General features: G+C 32.4%; 1 protein-coding gene and 1 long non-coding RNA gene across 4 annotated transcripts; one reads left to right on the top strand and one right to left on the bottom strand.

Annotated features, from left to right (window-relative positions):
• Window positions 1–69: 69 nt before the first annotated feature.
• LOC101249099 (uncharacterized) lies at window positions 70–17,823 on the bottom strand. Of its 3 annotated transcripts, none has more exons than XM_010324909.4 (11): window positions 13,500–17,823; window positions 11,787–11,933; window positions 11,140–11,304; window positions 10,703–10,729; window positions 8,065–8,182; window positions 6,749–6,845; window positions 5,067–5,160; window positions 4,863–4,941; window positions 3,529–3,700; window positions 1,904–1,984; window positions 70–465 (listed from the first exon to the last, which is right to left on the bottom strand). In XM_010324909.4, exons 1-11 carry the CDS (start codon window positions 15,192–15,194, stop codon window positions 297–299), a joined length of 2,844 nt encoding a protein of 947 aa, XP_010323211.2. In that variant the 5' UTR covers window positions 15,195–17,823; the 3' UTR covers window positions 70–296. The 3 variants fall into 3 exon arrangements, 2 of the variants coding, with proteins under 2 accessions (XP_010323211.2, XP_010323212.2); XM_010324910.4 differs by having other exon boundaries at window positions 4,893–4,941; XR_011221925.1 differs by lacking the exons at window positions 70–465; window positions 1,904–1,984 and having other exon boundaries at window positions 3,641–3,700; window positions 5,054–5,160.
• Window positions 17,824–20,205: 2,382 nt separating this feature from the next.
• On the top strand, window positions 20,206–21,197 carry LOC101253911 (uncharacterized). The gene is made up of 2 exons (XR_742188.3): window positions 20,206–20,508; window positions 20,981–21,197. It is a non-coding gene; the product is annotated as an uncharacterized lncRNA (long non-coding RNA).
• The last annotated feature ends 1,181 nt before the right edge of the window (window positions 21,198–22,378 follow it).

Raw genomic sequence — 22,378 nt, 5'->3', positions numbered from 1 at the left:
AAACACTCGTCTCGGAAGCATAAAAAAAATGAAAAAAACATACGTATCCAACTAGAATGAAAGAGTCAATAAAATAAAAAGAACTTAATCATTATAAGGTAAGGATTCTGTCATATATTTTTTTCAGAATAAAAGTGAAATAACAAATGCAGTATAAATCAATGTAACAATGCTTATAACAACAATCTTTCTGTTCCTTTTTTTCCCTCTCCTTTTGACAATGGCTTTCTTTTGGTTTATTGCATCTTTTGTAGAAAACGCGATATACTAAAATGATCGAATAAAATAATGATAGGCTAAAATGAATTCGATTTAACAATGGCAAGGCAAGAAGTAGATGTTCTCTTGCGTTTCGAACCCCAGCTGATGTCCAGTTTACTTGTGATTTTCTTTTTGCTGCCAAGATATCCTTGACATTTCGAAGCTCCACAATGGCACTTCACTTCTGAACCAAACTGAACAAATCTGCATACAAAAGCACAGCAGATTCAGCAAGCAAAACTGATAGTCATAGTACTAATTAAGCTACTTTGGTCTAAGACTAAGAAACGTGGTTAAGCAAGGTTCATATAGTCAATCTCAATTTGTTTGGAAATGAGACATGATAGTTGCAGTTGCTGCATATGACATAAAGTCTAATGCTTCAAAATTAAAGAGAAGACACGTACAATCAAATCTCTCTATAACAGAGACGTTGGTCCGGATACAGTTTTGCTACTAAAGTGAAATGTTGTAATAAAGAACACAACGTAGCTGTAGAAGCTCTGACTGTATATTACTTGTTGCCTAAGACTAAACTGTACAATTTTAAGCTTTAAAGCCTTCCATTGTTTAGTGGATTAAGCTTCAAAGACTCCTCCTTATTCTTGTCCGTGTCAAAGCTACAACTTTACGAAAAGAATGCATGGTTAAAGCTCAGTATATATATTTTGTAGACTATTCCTCGTATGGAAATTCAACAGCTATAAGAAACTATGATGCCTTCCAGTGCTTTCTATGGCTACAATAATAACTAGCATCGAGTTTTCTCATCAAGAACTTCAATCTTTCCAGTTACTTCAAAGTGATTTCTTTATTCTGGCATATCTTTCTATCCTATTGGTTATAATGGGATTCCATTAAGTGAACTGTCTGGTGCAGCAGTCTCTGTGAGCCTTTTACCCCAGACTTTAAGGGATCTATCTATCCCCATTGCTCTCTTTAGCTTTGGTTGTCAAAAAAATTGTTCGTATTTCCACTCCTGAGTGCACTATTAGTCAAAGAACTCTTAACAGGCTTAGAATCAAAATCATCTCAAACAGCATATCTGACATTACATTTTGTGACAGATTTGAAGTTAACAACCTCCTATATGAAGTTCCCCAAGAGACCATTTAATCAGTGTGATTTTCTTAAATTATTTTAAACATCACTTCACCATTTGGTTTATACATCTGATATAGGGAATAAACAATTTTTAGTAATGGAGATTTATGTTCTTAATACTGCCTGATGTACTATTTTTGAGGACCACAAGCAGCTACTACAACATCTTTGGTGGAAATAGAAAGGTACATCAAACGAAATAACATAACAGGAAGCATCCCCTATGAAATCATACAAAAATTCACATATCACTGAAAATAATATTGCCAAATACTCAAAGTAATAAAACGTAATTCTGTCTTCTTTCCTAGACACCTTAGTCAGATGAAAAGGAGGCTTCTTGTCTCATACCAATCAATCATATTATATCAGTTATCATGTATAACCAACCACAGATGGTTAAAAACTTAACAGACATATTACTGACATACCTTGAAGTTTTAACCAAAGGTTAAATAAAAAAGAAGAAGACAAGAACCCTCACAGCTTTACCGCATTATAAGCCATTATTTTGAGGTAGCAACACAAAGGAGCATACCTGTAATCATAGGTCAGAGGTTCTCCTACTTCAATGTATCTAGCAGCAAAGACACCAACTCGAGTCTCACCTTCAACCTGCCTTTAATAGGCAATAAAAGTAAACCATTATAGCATTGATCAAGGCACACAACGAGCATAAAGGAAGAACGAAATATATTGGACTTTAACACTCACAACAAGAAATATGACAAATATGTGATTATCCGAAAAAAGGGAGAAGGGATGAATACGTAGGGAACTAACTATAAAGGAAAAATAAAAGCAATGGCATTCTACAGGTACATCTGTTTGTTAATCAATTTCTAAACAATAATGGATGTTAGATACAGCGAGAAGACTTGATAGAAATTGAGCAACAACGAATGAGGGCATCTCAAAAGTTATGTTCATCAAGAATCTCAACTAACCAACAGAGCTCAGGTGCCTGTAGAATATACCATCACAACCACATACCCAGGGTAATCCCCCAAGTGGAATCTGGGAAGGGTAGGATGTAAGCAAACCTTACCTTTGTAAAGTAGAGAGGCTCTTTCCAAAGACCCTCAGCTCAAAAGGGAAGCATCGGACAGGATTGTGAGAAAAGAGACAGCAAAGTAGCATAGATACAAAACAAATGCAGCAACAGAAAGCAGTACACATCGAAGAATAAGATACTACGCAATAACTAATAATATACTAAAGGATAACAGGAGAGGGGGAGGCTAGCCCACTCCCTCTCCCACACAAAATGCAACACTCAGCTGCCTACTAGCCTTCTACGCTAATCCTCGTCCTTCATACCTTAATATCAACTCTTCCTCTAGTAGGAACTCGGTTGACAGGGTAGGATAATCTCATCTAGCATTCAAATAAGGGTGGAGGACACGAATTAGGGTAGAAGGCTAGTAGGTAGGAGTGCATCCATACTAGTAGATAGGAGTGATTTTTCTTGTTGCCCTTACTAGTAGTCGTAGGACTACTCTAGTAGTTTCTTGTTTTTCAATTTCTGTGACTGTCTATTATCGCATGTAGTTTGTTTGTGGTGTTATTTTGCTGTAGTACTATTATGTTACTATTTGTTGTTTTTGTTACTATATATTGTCTATTGTACTTTCATTATGTCTTTTCCTAGACTGTCTTTGCCTTGAGACGGGGGTCTATCGGAAACAACCTCTCAACCTCACCTCTGAGGTAGAGGTAAGGTTTGCGTACACGCTACCCTCCCAGACCCCACTGGGTGGGACTACATTGGGCATGTTGTTTTAGCATTTAAAAAAAAAGGAATAAAACCTCAAAATTGAACAAAAATAAGAAGAGTATATAAATGTATGTTACATTGAAAGCATGACATCATAAATGAAATCTATGTACTATTCTTTAATGTGGATTAGGAGTTAGGACTATGGTCATGTAACTTCAAAAAAAGTCAAGTCTGAGATGTTAGTGTTTGAATATATCTTTGTTATATTCAAGTTGATGTGATCTTGGCTTAGACCAGTGTTATGGAACTGCTCTAGTCTGATCCAGGATAGATGTCACATGAACATGTTAAACACATGGAAGCAAATATCACTAATATCTGATCTGTAAGAACAGTCCAAAGAATCTGAAACAACAAAATGCTAATAGAAGAAGTTAACTAACCATTTTTCCAATTTGCAATTAGGATCACAGCTATGGTTGAGAAAACGGGACAAGTTTCCCTTGAAAGTTGCATCAATTGTGAAATCTTTCCGTAGTTCACACATGTAAAAATTTTGAACTCCCTTGTATTTCATGTCCCATAGCCTTTTTTCACACAAGGCATCATCAATAACTGAAACACGAAAAGAATAACCAAATTAGAAGCCTTAAAATGCCTACTAAGACAAAAACAAAATGTCTCGACATTTGACAATATTCAAAATGATTGCACAGCAAATGGGCCACTAAAGGCCATTTAGATTCAAAAGACATGTTGGTGGTGGGAGGTGGCAGGTATCCGCAGAATTAGTCGAGGTGCACGAAAGCTGGCCCAAACACCACGATCATCAAAAAAAATATAATTTTGCATCCAAATTAACTAGCAGAAAATCTTCTGATTCACATTGCATATTTCAAGCAGATGATCCTACTGAGCTGTACAAGGAATAATGGATGACATAGCAAGAGAATAAATGGATTTCAAAAATGTCATAGGTTTTCGAGATTCAGGAAAAAGATTTACATGATACAAAGAGTTCCTCACAACTGTGGGTTTACACCAGGTACTGAACTCGTGCTTATTTATCCTAGTTATGGATGATATGCTATATAGTGATAAAATCCTGCTAATTGGCGAAACCATCAAAGGCATCAAACTTAAACAACATAAGGAGATTGAAATTGAGGGGAGACTAGACATGGTTGCAGTACCTAAAACTAACAATTCAGACATCTAGGCTTGACACTCCAGGAGTATGTTGATCTAGATAAAGATATTAGATATGATCAAAATATGATGGTTGAATTAAAAAAATGTTACTGGAGTGTCACGTAATGAGAAGGATACCTACTAAAGTGAAAGGAAAGCTCTATACAGCAGTTATATGTCCAACAATGTTACATGGGAAGTGAATATTGGGCCATTAAAATTCAGCATATCTACAAGATAAGTGTCTCAGGATGTGGATGCAAAGATGGACCTTTAGTTGTACAAATTAAATGGTTGAAAAAGACCAGAATTGATAGAAAGTTCAACTACCACACGTTAAGGATAAAGAGGCTGCTTGAGATACTTTGGCAATGTCTTGAAGCGAGAATTCATATAGTCGACTCCAACTTGCCTTAAATTAAGGCAAGTTTGTTGTTTGGTGCAGAGCATAACATTATATAGATAAGCGTTGAGTGTAAATACTTGAAAATTGTTATAAACACAAATATCAGTTATGTTTTAATAGAGATGTAGAAACATGAACAGCGTATTTGAGAGTTGACAGCTTCACTTGTAAGAGAATCACCTTCGCCAATGTACTCAATTATGAAATCACCTTTGTTTATGGATTCAGATGCTACTACCCCCCAACCACAAAGCTCAGTCTGTAAAACAACACAGAAAAGAATCAACCAATGCAATGCATGAAGCCATTCCACCACTTATAATAAACATGACAATCAAAATCATAAGCTGGTTACAAGGAAACTTGAGTACCAAAGTGTCACACCTTGACAACTTGTATCTTTCTATCTCTCCGAAACGGTCTGTTTGAGCACATATCAGAGCAACGGCACGCCTTCGAACAACTTATGCATTGAACCCTATTAAGTATCAATTTAACTGTCAAGAAAGCTACTTGTAAATATACAGTATGCCAATTTAAGTTGGCATAATAATTACTGAGCTTCAAATGGGAACACTAATATACTTCATTCATATTGGCAAACGTGTTTAGATAAACCTTCATTGCTGCTACTGGAACCCCATTCCAGTAAAAAATATCTAACATGCTGGACAAGGAGAAGAAATTATATAAAGAACAAATTTCTAGAAGATCAATGAGACAATGGACCACACAGTAGAAAAAACAGCAGTAAACTGAGATTACTCCCTAGTCCCTTCAAGGCTTCAACTGTTGTCTAACAAAAATAATTGAGCAGTAAGATCAACAAATTAGTTTGACACTTTGACTTGCCTATTATATTTATGGAGATGACAGAGATGGTGATGTTGTTATTGGAATTGGTGCAATATTGCTAGTCAACGACAACAATGACATATCCTGTACAGTCACACTTACAAATGGGTCCTAGGGAGGGTGGTGTGTACGCATACGGCATACCTTATCCCTGCCTTTGTGGGGTAGAGAGATTGTTTCTGAGACCCTAGGCTCAAGAAAATATTGCTAGACAAGTATGCCGAAGAATCATGATTTCAAATTAAATCATTTAATGGATATAGAGTTTTTTTCTTGAAACTGAATGTATAACATAATAAAAGTTCATAGTGCTCTCCAATAAAGATCTAACGTCGACAGAAGTAAGTCCAATATTTTGGTGAATATCACTATAAGAAGCATTTATAGGTGGATTAGCTGTCTGCATGTCCATAGTGATTGATACAAGTAAAGTATGAATGTTCGAGGCTGGGAAACCTGAGAATTCAGAAGACTCTAATATAAAAAGCAAGAAAGGTGGGAATTTTCATCAGATCATCTATGAAGTTCTGCTGAAAGATTGAAGCATAATAGTTGTTGCGTCATCCCAATGAAGTTCTTGGTCAAGAATCAAATGCAGCAAGGAAATGTCCTTGGGAAGCAAAAGTGACAGGTTTTGTATGGATGCAACTCATGAAGCTTGCACTAAGATAATTTAGAGAAGATAGGGTTTCAGTGGCAAACAATAGTTACTTAAGTTCACCTTATTCCATCAAAAAACAGTAGTTATTTAAGTAATTCTAGTAGAGAGACAACTGTACACCTACTTCTGCACTGCACTTTTAGCTGGCAAGTATGGAATTTATATATTTGTATATTTTTGGTGTACAATGGGATACTCTTGGAACAGTTAAAGGAATGTTGAAGACATGGAAACTGAAAAATATTCCAATTTGTTAACCAAATGTCACTAGAAATAGAGAGTACTCCAGAAAGCTTGGCTATACAGGACCTTATCCTAAAACTGAGACACTAATGCACAATAATATCATAACATAGGCTTAACATTTTTGTCTAAAAAAACGTAGGCTTAACTTTCTCAAAGTTGCATTATAAATATAAATCTCCAAAGACTTCCCTAGGATCCACATCAGGAATGATAACACCAAATCATTGCATATTTTGACAATTAGCAAGAGCAGATTCCAGACTGAAAAGAACAGAATACAAAACCACGCAACCATTGGCATTACCTGCAAACACAATTGTCCGAGCATTCTGTGGATTTGCAGTGTGTGCACCCAATATCAGCAATAACGCCATCACGCTTTTTCTTAATGAGGTAAGCATCTAATTCAGTTAAGGGTTTTCCGCATCGTACTACTTTTCCTGTTGACAAACTAACATAGTGAATTATGATTTATGTGCTTCTGTGCTGCAATTTGAGCTTTTTGTTTTTCTACACATTCTGAACTTTCAAACACCAAAAGTAAGATATCTTATTGCTAGCAAGACCAAGTGTATGTAGCGAAGGTTTGACAGGCAAGTTTTCTGCTTGCTTTAACCGGGGAAAATGAACAACACAGGGAATCCAAGAGATACTTATGTCCATTGGACTATGGCCCAAACCAAATTTAGAAATCGAAGCATATTTTTTCAAGTAATTGATTGGGCCTTTTGCTTCTTCATTTCATATACAAAATAAATCTAAACATTGAACTTCTTTTTTATAAAGGTTATAAATGAACTAAATTCATATTATGAAGATCAGTGAGTGTTTTCAAGTGGTATAGACTTAGAATAAGCAAACTCAGACCCAAATTGCACAAGCTTATGATGAAATTTGTTTGGTTCTTTTAAAGATTGAGAAGATTATCAGTTTGTTATACTGCAACACCTTTTTCTATACAATAAACTCACTCCAAGAACCCCTTATCCAGGAGTCGACAGTGGTTCATTCCCTCATCTCTCTTAATGACTTGAACCACCAACCTACAGGGTTGTTTCCACTAGGCTATCCCTCACTTCTCTACAACAAACCCATCTATTTATTTATATTTATAATAGAAAAAGATTTTTAGTCTACTACATATTTTTCCCCTTATTATGCTTTCTTAGCTACTACTAACTATTCTCGTAAGTTGTAACATTGAGTTAGAAGTTTATCAAACATATAAACTAGAAAAGCCATGGAGCATATGCCTAGCTTGTTAAAACTTATGTGTTGCCTTATTCTTATCTTTTAGATCACTAGAACTTAGTATAAGTCCACATCTCCCTTATGTGTCTTTCTGACTACAGCAGCATATAGAACTGGTTTAGCAAGAGTTAAGTATGTAATCACAAAGATAAATGATTGGTTCAGTTCTCATGAAAGGGTTAAACAAGAGAAAAGAAAAAGGAAAAAAAGACACACATTGAGGACTCAACACCATTAACTTACGAAGATAAATATAGGCAACCTCGAAAAAATTAGATTGATATCAGTTGTTCATTTATTGATGTGCTTACAACTACAATACAAATTCTAAATTTAAGAACACTTGGCAAATGAATTTTCAAAGGATACTTCTCTTGATATGCACGTATGGAGGTGGTTCAGATCTGTTGTCAATCATGTCTTTCCAATTTATGTCAATCTTGAACTCCTCCTCCACATATGGTACAGGCAAATTAGCTAGTATCTCCTGTAATAATATAAGTAAACCAGATATTGATTCCAAGCTAAAGAAAAGGAAACGCTACTTAGAATCTTCTCGAAATTATTAACCCCAAAGTTTTTAAAACCGCGAAATCTTTAACGTTTATGAGGAATAAGTAACAATCTATCCGTCAATAATTAGAGAATCCAAGATTCTGAGTATCTGAAGAACCAAATGCCCACACAAGTTCATACTATTTGCTTCAAACATTGAATGATATAGCTATTTCGAGAAAGTCAAGATAGATGGTAATGTAACTTAATGGGGGAAGAGAAAATACTATAGTATGATCCTATTACCAACTATATAATAACGAAAAGAACGGTGGATTGATGTTAGTTGGAAATGACGTAAAACAGATTCACTTTTTGACACTCTTTGATTCATGTGATGGATTACCTAAATTGTTTCCTAAGTTGCTCGGACTCTTCACTTTTGGTGCCCCACCTGTGTCGACATGATATGGGTGCGGGTGGGGTGGGGGGGAGGGGGGGGGGGACTGTCCGATCCAGTCAACTAAAATCGATGGAAAAATTGCAGACAGATTCAATGATTTTTGTGATTAAAACAACAGTTAAGGTCAAATTGAAGAAAGTGGAGTACCTTGTATGTCAAAATTTATCTGTCACTGGATTTCCTTTGTCTCATTCTAGAATTCTCTTCTTGACCATTATTCTCTTCAAGTTCTCCAGATAATCTCATAAGTTAGGTTTTATAACTCTATTATAGATAATTGAATTATTTTTAGCCTAATTTCTACACCATAAACATACATGCATCCATGTTAGCAAATTTTAAGATTTAGATCATAAAGGATCCAACCTCTAGATCCGCACTCGTACCGGACACCCGAGTCTGAGCAACATAGATTATTCTACCATGTGGGCTCCTTCGAAGAGAGTTATAATGCTTCTTTTGTAGTGCGTATGCCAATGAAGAGTTGTGCTAAGGGACACAGGATTTAGACCGACTGATCTAACAGGTAATTTAATAATGCACGTGCTCATAAGCATTATAATAGGTGATGGATGAACTTCATTTCATAATCATTATTTATACATATGAACAGAAGCAAATTTTTTGATGTAGTTCTAACAACAAATGAGTTATGGATACAAGGTCAAGAGGAAGCATGCATTTTTTCGCAAACTCAATATTAAAAGAGTTTATGATTTATAGAACATGGACTCCTAAGTATGTATTTGTGTGCGCACGCGTGTTTGAAGATTTAGGTTTGGACATGGTGCTCAAATTCTTGATTCTGAAAAAAGAACTACTTTTGAATTACTTAGGACTTCAAGGATAAGAACTATGCACCTTTCTGTTATTTGATGGAGGTCCTCAGTGAACTAATATAGAAAACTGAGGTAGGGACAACCTTGAAGGATGCGTACTATTAGTTGTTTAGTTTGACGAAGGATAAAGAGGACTTTGTAGCCGATTATTTAAGAAGGAATGACTACCATGTGAGATATAAGCTTGAGGAAAGCCATCTTGGAGTATGATGCAATCTTAACATGGAATAACTTAATGAAGCTAGGGAAGATTGTCGTAAGATGCAGTTTTGTCAAATATGTGCCTTAAGCATGCTTGAGCCTTGAAGCAAGGTATAAAATATGTTGAGTGCTTCGCCTCACTTAGTGGGCGCTTCAATGTCGTCATCAAGGCTTTATTTTCCTTGTCAATAAGCACATTCATGAAAAGGTAACTCTAAACAACTGACATGTTAGTAGATTGTAATCTTGTTTCAATTTCTTTATCAATATATATATATATGTATATATATATATGTATATATATATATATGTATATATATATATATGTTACTCATGTTTATAGTTATTAGTCTTGGATTACACATATATATTTGTATTTTTTACTCCGTTTGCATCTTTTTTCATTAAATCCCATGTTTTTTTGCACCTACAGACTATATAGACCTTACAGCTTTTTTGCTTTTTTCGTCTTTGATAACACTGGTAAGATGGTGTTGTTCGTTTAAAGGGTATGAAAATAAGATTAGTCAGATCATACATAAGGACCCTTGTACTTCTTTTTTTATTGTTATAAATAAACCCTTGAATTTTTGTTGCTCAGTTTTTCATTAAACATTACAATAGATGATGGATGAAGTAATGCCGAGTTGGAGGCTATAGAAGATTGATATCAAGAAGAAAAGTTAACTCGGAGACCAACGTTGTGAGTGTATCTTTACTTTTGACTTATATGGTAGTATACAGATAGAAAGTTGTTAGAATAGCTACAGATATAAGAAGTATACAACAACTTCTATTGAAATTATAATAAAAGTTTACAGAGAATCCCTTGTTGTATGGAAACTTGGGTTAACTTGGTGAAAACAACTATTGTTGAGCCACATTATAAATGATTACATACACTAGAAGTCGTCTTACTATAAAGGGTTTTTGTAATTAAAAAAAATAATGAATGAAAGGCTTTCATCAAGAATCACAAGCAACAAACATGGTTTAATGAATGTCTAACCTCCAAATTACTTGTAGGGGCTTCATGCTGCTTATGAAACAAGATACGTCAGTCCTGTCATGTCAGCCAGCCTAATCAATCAAAAATATAGATCCAGTGATAGAAACTACTGTATATTGAATTACTTTTGCTTTTATTTCATCACTTCTTTCAAATACTAATAGCATCACAGAGAGATCAAATCATGAATAACATCATGATTTGATTATTGCTCAATGTGCAAACAATGCAAAATCATAGCAAACTCTGTCAAATTTTGCAGGCTCAAAAATAACAAAGTAACATATACAGCAAAATATCTAAGAGAATGGTTCCTTCAAATGTGTATTCTGCATTATGAATTATGATCATTTTATTATTATTATACAAAAGACGTCTCTTGGAAAACTTATCTAATAGAAATAGAACTGTGTTGATGAACAAATGAAGAGATTGACCTTCTCCAAACGCCAATCGGATGGATGCTTCCAACAAATAACTCGCCCTGGCTGATCATTTAAATGAACCACGTGCTCCGGAAATGCTGCACACTTATCATGTGATGCTAGTGGACATCTGATGCACCGCCAGAGATGTATCTTTTTATTACAAACATAACATACCTATTCAGGAAAAAAACATCATATGCACACCAGTTATAATGATCATCCCAAGACAAGGGCATGGTAGTTAACTAATTGATTTTATGCAACATTTTCCTACACAAAACTGGAGCCATGAAGATGAGAAAATGCACAAAGAGAAGGAAGAGAAATGATATCTATCCTTTCCTCAAACAGATAGTTCATAGTTTAGAGAAAGTACCCCCAATTTAGGATTAGAGTTTTGGTTCTACTGCCAAAATTGAAGCAGCAGATATAAGTGGTATACTACCTTGGTGAAGGTAAGATCCTAGCATGTTGTTAAATGTGGGACAGGAAATCGACAAGCTTTAAGAAACTAAATATGCACTGCTAAAGCTATTGTACAAATCAAAGTGAGTAAGAATTAACTGTGCTGATCAAATTCAAATCAAAAATTAAGTAGGAAATCTGTTTTGTGATCATTCAGTCATGAATCAAGATGTATACTAAATCCAACTTACATGTTGAGGGCACTTAAACATTTTGGGAGAAGATAACCCAAGTCTTTCTTTAGCACATTCTAAGTGGAAAACTCCCATACAATCTCGAACAGAGCATTCTACCTCATCACCTGGAAAAATTAATCCTTGGCAAACAGAGCACTCAACCTGACACAAAAATTTCAAAACATTGGAAAAGGTTGTTATCAATTGATCAAATAAAACATCTAATACGTGTTTGTCTCCTAAAATAGTAAATAGGAAAGAGTTAGTAAAAATCTAACTCAATGTTTGAATTTAACACCCTCTTCCTTTTTGGTGCACCCATGGTTTCCTACATGTATAGATGAGTGGGTATTATTGTAGAAAACATGTCCTCTTGCAAGGTTTTCTACTTTTGGTATACTTCTTGTATATGGGCAAGCTTCTGCCCTTTTCTTAATGGAATATTACTTAATCAAAAAAAAGTCTAAGCACCGTCCTCCCCAGCACACTCATGAGAATGGACAAACATAACACGGAGTCCAACATCAAGTAACTATGTATAAGAATGGCTGTCTCTGATAACATGTTAAAGAGAATGGACATTGAGCCTAATATAAACCCAAAAGCTAGTTCATGAAGTGAATAAGTGAAGATTACTCAAAATTATACAAGGATAAAACCCATTTCATCAACAATGTGGAACACTTGATAACTAAAAACACAAATAACAATTACAAGGACAAACTATAATTTAAGTGAAATAATTAAATATTACTCTTTATCAAAAAACAAAAATTAAATATTACTATTGCAACCCTTTTCAGGATAGAGCCTACAAGGAATGACATGCACATCTTACTCCTTGGTCCTAAATTGAACCCCTCTCTAAGCAACGTGAAATGCTCATCAACCTATCTCAGACCTAACTTCAAGAACTTGGGGACTTGCTAATGAAACAGTCTCACTATTTGACAACACTATTGGTTTCAAGCTTAACTAAGATAAAAGATAAAATTCAAAGATGAGCTGAAGCAAAACCTACGCAAAATCTAGTAAAACTCGAGGTCAATATAGAGCTTACTTAATCTACTATCTGTTAGCAGACATAATTGATTGGCTTCCAAGCTCTCTCTACCTATGTCAATCTTCTATTTGTTAGCAGACAGAATTGATTGACTTCGAAGCTCTCTCCACCTATATCTCAGGAAAGAGCAAATAAGCCAAAGCTACAGTCTCAGCTGCTTAGAGTGTACCTCCAAAATTCAAGAAATGTACTCGAACTTGATTGAGACAATTATAGGTGTACATGAACCGATTTCCCTAGTTAAACACTTCTCTGATGCACGCAAACAGAAACGTCAGTTTTCATTGTGGACACCAATAAAAAAAATTCTACATTTCCTTGGAAGGGCAGATACAAGATAATATAAATACCTTATATCTCATGGCAAATCCCAAATGGTAATAGCAGAGACCAAATAGCTACATTTTCTACTGACATACTTCAAATTCATCATCAACAACAACATACCAAGTGCGATCCCCAAGTGAGGTAGAGAGGTTGTTTCCATATACCATGTTGTCACACCCAAAATAGGATCATGATAGAACCTAACAATAAGTAAGGCTAACAAGTGGGGTTGGGGTGGGTGGAGTGTATGCAGCCCTTACCCCTAACTCAGCTGTCTCGGGCATAATTCAAATTCATCAACAATAACCACTAAAAAGGAAATAGAAGTACAAGTTTACCGATTTTGGAGCATGAATAAGGAATGGCAATACACAATTGCGTTTATCTACACCAGCATTGACCTTCCTCTCAACCCAATCTTTAACAAACTCATCCAAACTCTTTTTCGCCACCGACCCACCACCACTTGACCTCAAACCCCTGATTCCCAAATCACCACAACCATTATTTTCCAGTTTCAACTGGTCTTCTTTCTGCTCCAACTCAATACACCCATTGTTATCCGGTTTCAACTCGTCTTCTATTTGCAAATTAGGGAACCCCAGCTGGGGATTTCGGTCAGAAACTAGTTCCTGCATTTGGGTATCAGATTCACTGGATTTGGTTATCAAAACACTGATTCCCAATACACCACAACCATTATTTTCCAGTTTCAATTTGTCATCTTTCTGTTCCAACTCAACGCAACCATTGTTATCCGGTTTCAACTCTTCTTTCTGCAAAAAGGAGAACCCCAACTGGGAATTTTGGTCGGAAACTAGTTCCTGCATTTGGGTATCAGATTGACTGGATTTGGATATCAAATCCCTTATTCCCAACTCACCATAACCATTATTTTCCAGTTTCAACTCGTCTTCTTTCGGCAAAATAGGGAACCCCCGCTGGGAATTTGGGTCAGAAACTAGTTCCTCAATTTGGGTATTAGATTGACTCGATTTGGGTATTAATACCCTGATTGCCAACTCACCACAACCATTATTTTCCAGTTTCAACTCATCTTTCTGTTCCAACTCAACACACCCATTGTTTTCCGGTTTCAACTCGTCTTCTTTGAGCAAAATAGGTAACGCCAGCTGAGATTCTCGGTCAGAAACTAGTACCTGGATTTGGGTATCAGAATCACTGGATTTGGATATCAATAGTTTCAACTCCTCCCCTTTTTGTTCCAACTCAACACACTCATTGTTTTCCGGTTTCAACTCGTCTTCTTTCAGCACAATGGGGAACCCCAACTGGGAATTTCCGTCAGAAACTAGTACCTGCATTTGGGTATCAGCTTCACTGGATTTGGATATCAATAGTTTCGACTCGTCTTCCTTCTGTTCCAACTCAACACACCCATTGTTTTCCAGTTTCAACTCGTCTTCTTTCAGCAAAATAGGGAACCCTAGCTGGGAATTTCGGTCAGAAACCATTTCCTGCATTTGGGTATCAGATTCACTGGATTTGGGTGTCAATAGTTTCAACTCGTCCTCTTTCTGTTCCAACTCAACACACTCATTATTTTCCGGCTTCAACTCGTCATCTTTCAGCAAAATAGGGAAACCCAGCTGGGAATTTCGGTCAGAGACTAGTTCCTGCATTTGGGTATCAGATTCACTGGATTTGGGTGTCAATAGTTTCAACTCGTCTTCTTTCATCAAAATAGGGAACCCCAGCTGGGAATTTCGGTCAGAAACTATTTCCTGCATTTGGATATCAGAATCACTCGATTTGGGTGTCAATTGTTTCAGCTCGTCCTCTTTCTGTACCAACTCAACACACCCATTGTTTTCCGGCTTCAACTCATCTTCTTTCATCAAAATAGGGAACCCCAGCTGGGAATTTCGGTCAGAAACTAGTTCCTGCATTTGGGTATCAGATTCACAAGGAACTTCTAGATTTGGGCAAGAAATCAAAGCTAAAGACGAAGACACTGATTCTTCTGGTGCTGATGGCAATGGAGGATCCAAAAGAATGCCAAAATCAGGCATTTTTGGCTCAATGGGTACCCCCTAAACTGCTAGATATTGATACAAAGAGGATTTGGCTGCATCTACACTGTGTGTGAGTGAGAGAGAAAGAAGAAATTTGGGAGGAAAAATTCAGTGGGCGGGAAAGCTGAAATTTTTATAAGGAAAAAAAGGGGGTAAAAGTGCTAAATTCAAGATTTTGGGGGAATTATTTTGAAATAAATACACATGTTGTTTGAGTTGGATCGTTTGCTACTAGGGATAATAAATTCGAGATAAAATTTTAAAATTATTTCAACTTTCGTTTGGATGAGGAGTAAGGATATACGTCAGTTTCGACATTATTTATTTGGATCACTTCTATCTCGAACATTGTTGCTGCTTTATGTCGTCCGCGAGAAGGCGGTGGAAGAAAAGAAAATAATTGCAGTTGCTTGAAAAAAATCAGTTGAATCATCAGGTCGAAAAAAAGGAAAGAGTGTACATGTTCCGCTTGACGATCGAATGCGTCATCTTCTAGCTTCGGGGGCTTGATTAGGATTTGAGGATGCTCCTTGGCTCTTTTGCTTCTTTCGAAGATCATATCGAAACGCTCTCTCATGCTCCTCGTAGATTAGCCCTGGTATTACAGAGATCGCCGCCGCAATTGAGTGCGGGTTTCAATTTGCTTCATTGTCTTCTTCTTGTATTTTATTAGAATAAGTTATCTTACGGATTTTATTTTTAATATGTATGCAATAATAATTAGAAACCTACATATATGGTAACAAATAATACATTCACTTAAGGTCACAAACGTCGTGTGATGATATATTTGTCTTTTTAATTAGTAAATGTTAAAAACTCAAATATCAAATATTGTATTGATTTGTATTTAATTTATTTAGCATAACATCTCTCTTTAAATAAGAAAATTAGTAAGTTAATTTATAAAAAAAAAAAATTACTAGTACAAATATAGAACATAAAATCAAGAAAATAAATAAATATTTAAAATAATTTGAGGAATAATTTTATCTTTACATAAAATATTAAATCTTATATATTATTAATATCGTGAAATAAAAAAATATTGATAATATAATTTTTATAGGACCCGATATTTATGTTTTCTTATTAAAATATAGGAATAAAGGATCTTTAGAGATTCATAAAATATTATTAATATTTGATCTACTTAAATCAAGGAATAAGAAATATAATTAGCTACCTCATTTATAGGGGAAATGCCATATCTAAAGTATTTATTTATCACTCATTTATAAATCAAGTATATATAATAAATGATTTAATTTAAAATATAATTCAAGATTATGATAAATGATGGAATTTTAAATATATTTGATCGAAATTCATAACAAAATAATTAAACTTCAGACATATATAAATTTAGACAAAGTATATTTAAAGTTATCTGAAACAGTATATTCATAAAATCAAAAAAAAAAAAAAGACATGCACAAAGTCAAACAATGGCATCAAAACCGGGATCCATACATATTGCCTTGTTTTACTTCAGAGTCGTACTTTCATATACGAATTCAAATCAATCATACTCTAAATTAGCGGACACTGAATACAGACTTAACCCTTTATTCAAGGGATTACTTTGATCTTTTCTTAATCCAATGTAATTTTTCTCCTTTATTTAAGACATTATTTTGATTATTTAGTTTCCTCATCAAATTAAATTTTTTTCAACAATATGAAGATATCATCATTAATAGAATCTTGTGACAATAATAATCATATTGTGGCCTTTAATGAAGAACAAATCAAGAAGCCATCAAAAGTTGAAATTTCTAACAAATTATATAGTCAAGTACTACCCTTTGTTTTAATATTTCTCTTCACATGTTTTGTTAATTTATTAATTTGTTGCTTAGTTCCAAATCATCCCCAAATTTCAATTGAAGAAATCACAGCTTCAAAAATTGATATTTCCTCATCACCATTGACTCATTATACATCCCTTTCTGCTCATAATTTGACTATCAATTTCGTCGTCGAAAATCTTGATCGTCGTGAAGTTGAATACGAAAGTATACTCGTTTTGATTTCCTATAAAGGACATATTCTATGGGCGAATACATTAGGTCTTTATCATCAACAGAAAGGAGAACGTACCCCAGTGCAGATACATTTCGATAATTCGCCGATCGAGATAAAGGGCAATGATGTGGCTAAGGAGATGAATACAACAAATGGTTATGGAGATTTTATGGTGGAAATACACAATACTTACAAATGGTATAAATCAAGAGTTCGTTGCTACGATGTAAAGATTCATCAATTTTCATCATCATTTACACAAGAGATAACTCCAAGATTTCCAAAGAAATGTAGCAAGATTTGACACCTAGCAATTTCTTGTTTTTGTTTTTTTTTTTAAAAAAAATTATCGTGGATTTCGAAGATGTCCACCTAGCAATTTCTCAATTTTTTAAAAAATTATCGTGGATTTCATAGATATCCACCTAGCAGTTTCTCATTTTTTTAAAAAACAATTGTCGTGGATTTTAAAGATATCCATCTAGTAATTTCTCATTTTTTTTATCGTGGATGCGAATACAACAGAAATTATGAACTATTTTTGTTTGATATATTTTGATTTATAATTTATTAATGGTTAGTTTAGTATGAAACAACAATTAATTTGATTCAAAGAGACATTATATTTTGTTATGATGCATAATATATATATTAATGTTGTGTGAGATAGCTAGATCTTTTAACAAAATAATAACAAAAATTGAGATTGTAGTTTAGATGAGAATGTTTATTATTTTTCACAACAATTGCTCTTGTAAAGTTGTTATTTAGCTAACTTACTTACATATAAATCGGATAATTTATCAGAATCGAATTTAAATTAATTAGATTAGTAGATTTTAAATAAAAACTTACAAGTGCATATCAACTCAAACATATTATCGAACTTTTAAAGATTTATTTATGTTATTTGTTAAATGTTTGATTTATTAATGTCATTTATTAAAAGTTATATTTTTTTCATTTGAGAATACGTTCAATTATGTCATTTTTTGTTAACTAAGATGGTATAGATGAGAATAATTTTTAATTGATGATGTAGATGAGCCTTTTCTCAAAATTAGATATCATATTTAAATAATTTTCCTTTTTTTTTAAAAAAAAGTAAGTTTATTAATTATTTGGCCGAATCATAATTGACCACATGTAAAAAACGATTTTGCAAAATCGAAATCATTTTTTGTTAGTAAATAATGATATGAATGAGTCTTTTCTCAAAGATAGATGACACATTTAAGCATTTTTCCTTTTTTTAAAAAAATAATTTAATTAATTACTTGGTCGAATCGTAATTGACCACATGAAAAAAATGCTTTTATAAAATTGAAATTATTTTTTTGTTAGTAAATAATTTAATGGATGAGTCTTTTCTCAAACGAAAAGAACATATATGAGCCAAAATTTTAACAATTGATATATGTAAGTTTTTTCTCAAAGTTCGATGAAAATATGAAGAATTTTTCCAATTACCTTCTTGAGAATTTAGTAATTAGTAAAAACAATGCTATCTGTGTTCACTTTTAATTGTTATGTTACGTTTTTCGTAAGTTAATTTGACTAATTTTCAAAGTTAAATTAGATTATTTTAATTTGATATTTTAAGCAAAAAATTTAGATATTCAAAAATTATACGAAAAGTACTATAAATTACAATTTTTTACATATCAATATAATAAAAAAATTATAATCAAAGTTCTTATAGTTTGACTCTAAAAAACAAAGAAATTATAACAATTAAAAGTGGACGGATGGAGTACTCATTTAAGAATAAAAAGGATTTACAATTGCATATATATCGTGAATTAAAATAATATACAATAATTTAATGTCCTAGGTAAATATAAATAAAAACAAATTGATTCTATTGGAGGACTATTTTATGGGAAAAAAATTATACTCATTAATATTTTAGATGAAATTACATAGCTATAATAATGATGTAATTTAAAATATAATTGTAGTCTGTAGATTTTTATAAATAATTGAATTTTAAATGTGGTTGAAATATACGTAAAAATGATTAAACTTTCAACATGTAAAAATTTAGATAATATAACATAATTTTTACTTCAAACTATGTAAAAATACGCAAGTTAAACGATGGCATCAGAATCGGGATCCGTACACATTGCCTTGTTTTACTTCAAAGTCATATTACTTGATATGAATCCAAATTAATTAGACTTTAAATTAGCATATACTAAATAATCGATGAAATAACCTAGAAATTAAAAGGTGACTTAACCCTTTATTTAAGTAATTAATTTGATCTTTTCCTTACTCAAACTAACTTTTTTCCTTTATTTAAGACACTATTTTGATTATTTATTCTCCTAATTAATCATATTAAAGTTTAACATTATGAATCATGATCACAAAACTAATAAAAATCAGTAAAAAGAAAATTTACTTGTGAGATATTAAAATGTTGAAAACAAAATGATGACAAAAGAAATATGTGGGGTTTAGTTTAGATATTGTGATAAAAAAATGTACCAAATACTTTGTGGTAATAATTTTTTTAAAAAAACCAATATATTTTATTTACTAGAAGAGACTTTTTTAGTAAGACAAAAAATGAAAGTTGGAAAAGTGCATGTCTATAAAGCCATTTTGAGCCTTGAGGCCACACAAATATTGTTAAAATGAGTGGATCATAATAAATCTCTAGAAAAATACTACTATACTTATATATTTTGAAAAATATTTGAAATATTGATTTCAAGATAATTTTTTTTAAAAAAATAATGAAGTGAACCAATAATTCCATCGAAATTTTATTATAGAAAACACATGATAATGTATCACATGACTTTAAGTAAATAAAGAAAAAATAATCGTCATAATAAAATATTGTTATAGAGCGTGACTGTTATAAAAGTATTTTTTAAAACGATTAAAATTATTATTATCTAGTGAGAATGATTAAAATTATCTTTTTGTTTTTCAACTCAATAACAACCACACATATACTAAGATGTAGATAGATAACATAACTTGTTTCAATTTATTTATTTTTTATTTTGCATTGAGATAAGAAAATGTTGATCACACAAAATTTTATCAATTATTATTCTTCATCTAACAATTTTTCTTATATTTTTTTGAAATATAGAAAAAGAAGATTGAGTACTAAACATTCAACAATTTCATTAGCAAAAAAAAAAGAATTTTCTGAGAATTCAAAAGTTGAAGAAAACTCAATTTCATCATTGAAAATTCCAAGAAATTTTCTTATTCAAGCTCTTGTTGGAGTTTTTGCTTTGGGGTTCATTGATGCAGGGTAAATTTTCCTAATTTATAATTTTTGTTTATTTATATATTCTTATTTTATTATACATTTTATCACGCTCACGTAAACTAGAGATCTTGAGTACGAGTTTGGGAATGGAGATCGGAGAAATTCTTAGTACAAAAGGGTTTCCCTAAACCCTATTAAGAAAATCAGGAATTAACGACTGACAAATTCTATAGTTAAACAACAAAATTCGTCATTAATTCTATTTAGATGGATTAGCAACGAAATTTATAGATAATTGCATTTTGTTGTATTTTTTTTATAAGGAAAATTGGCATTGATAATTGTTCACTCGAAAAAATAATTAGATATATAAAATATACATATAATATATGTAAATATTATGTATATTAGCTAGAAATTATAATATTTTTTATCAAGCGATTAATTGTGTAACTTTTCCTCTTTTTTATTTTTAAATATTTTTTTTAATATTTTAAACTTAATAATATTTCAGGTATAGTGGAGATTGGTCAAGAATTGGAGTGATCTCAAAGGATAATGAAGATTTATTGAAAATTACAGCATTTTTTATAGTACCATTATGTCTCTTTGTGATATTTTCTTTCAATAAGAAAATTGAAGAATGAAAGTTTTTTTTTATATTTTTATCTTTCTTTTTTTTTTTTAGAAAAGCACAATTTCTTAAAGAAAATTCGATCAAATTATTACCATATCGTTGATATATTATTACTATCAGTTATTATCATCAATTACTTTATAACTCGTTTTCTTAGCAAGTTACGATTGAGTAAAAGACCATGTATAGTTCAATACTATATCTACGGAGCCTATAAGAATTAAGGAGGAGGGAATATGCGAAAGAAGAGATTTTTTGTGTTTTCTTTCGGTTTATATATCATGACCACGATTCTTGAATCGTGACATAAATATCATTTATAATCCCAATCCATCGTAATAACTAAAGGCAGCCTAAAGAGTTTACCTTTTATTCTATCATTCAAACTTTGTCGGATCAGATCGGATTGGATCGACCCCTTTTTTGGTGCTCTTGAATTTTCTTGTAGGTCTAATGATTCATAGAGGATTTTGGTTTTTAGGACTCAGGACTAACATTAGATATTCATCGTACTTTTTATTTAAGCGCTCTTTAAAAAATATTGATTAAGAAAAATATTGAACTATTTTATTCTTGTTTATATCTTAAGTTATAATATCTCTTCGTTGAATATTTACTTTATTTTTGTGTTATAAGTAAGGTGTTTGTAATTTTCAAGAATAATCACTACTAATTCTCTGTCCAATTTTTGTAGGATAATTTGGATTTCGAGAATTAAACAGTTTTAATTTGATCATGAATTTTGATATTAAATTTTTGAAATAAAATTTAAATATTTGAAAACTAAATAAGTAATATCATAAGTCAGAACAATTGATAACTGAATCTGTCTCTCTCTCTATATATCTATATATATATATATATATATATATATATATAGACGCATCAAAGATAGATCTATTTAAATATCAAAATTTAATACCATATAAATTAAGATGAAATTCTAAAATAACAATTATTTTGAGATAAATATTTTTAATAAAAAACGATAAATATTTTTAGACTAAATAAAATATAACCATAGAAGTTCGTTAAGTGTATCACTATATTTGGATTTTGGATTATGACATATGATTACTAGTCACATCTTGACATTATATTATGCAAAAAATGGGGGGAACATTTTGGGTAACATCTTTTTGAAATTTAAACCATATTATAAAATAGAATATTAAACACCAAAAATAACATATGTAATAGTAGTAATGAAATTCATACCACGTTCGAATTTTCAGTAAATGTTCAATTAAAATAAGTTTGAATTTGAACGGGACC

The sequence above is a fragment of the Solanum lycopersicum genome, chromosome 7 (genome assembly GCF_036512215.1).
Source record: "Solanum lycopersicum chromosome 7, SLM_r2.1".
In the NCBI taxonomy this organism is placed as follows: domain Eukaryota; kingdom Viridiplantae; phylum Streptophyta; class Magnoliopsida; order Solanales; family Solanaceae; genus Solanum; species Solanum lycopersicum.
Note: the sequence above shows the minus strand (reverse complement) of the source record. Positions and strands in the feature narration are given on the sequence as shown.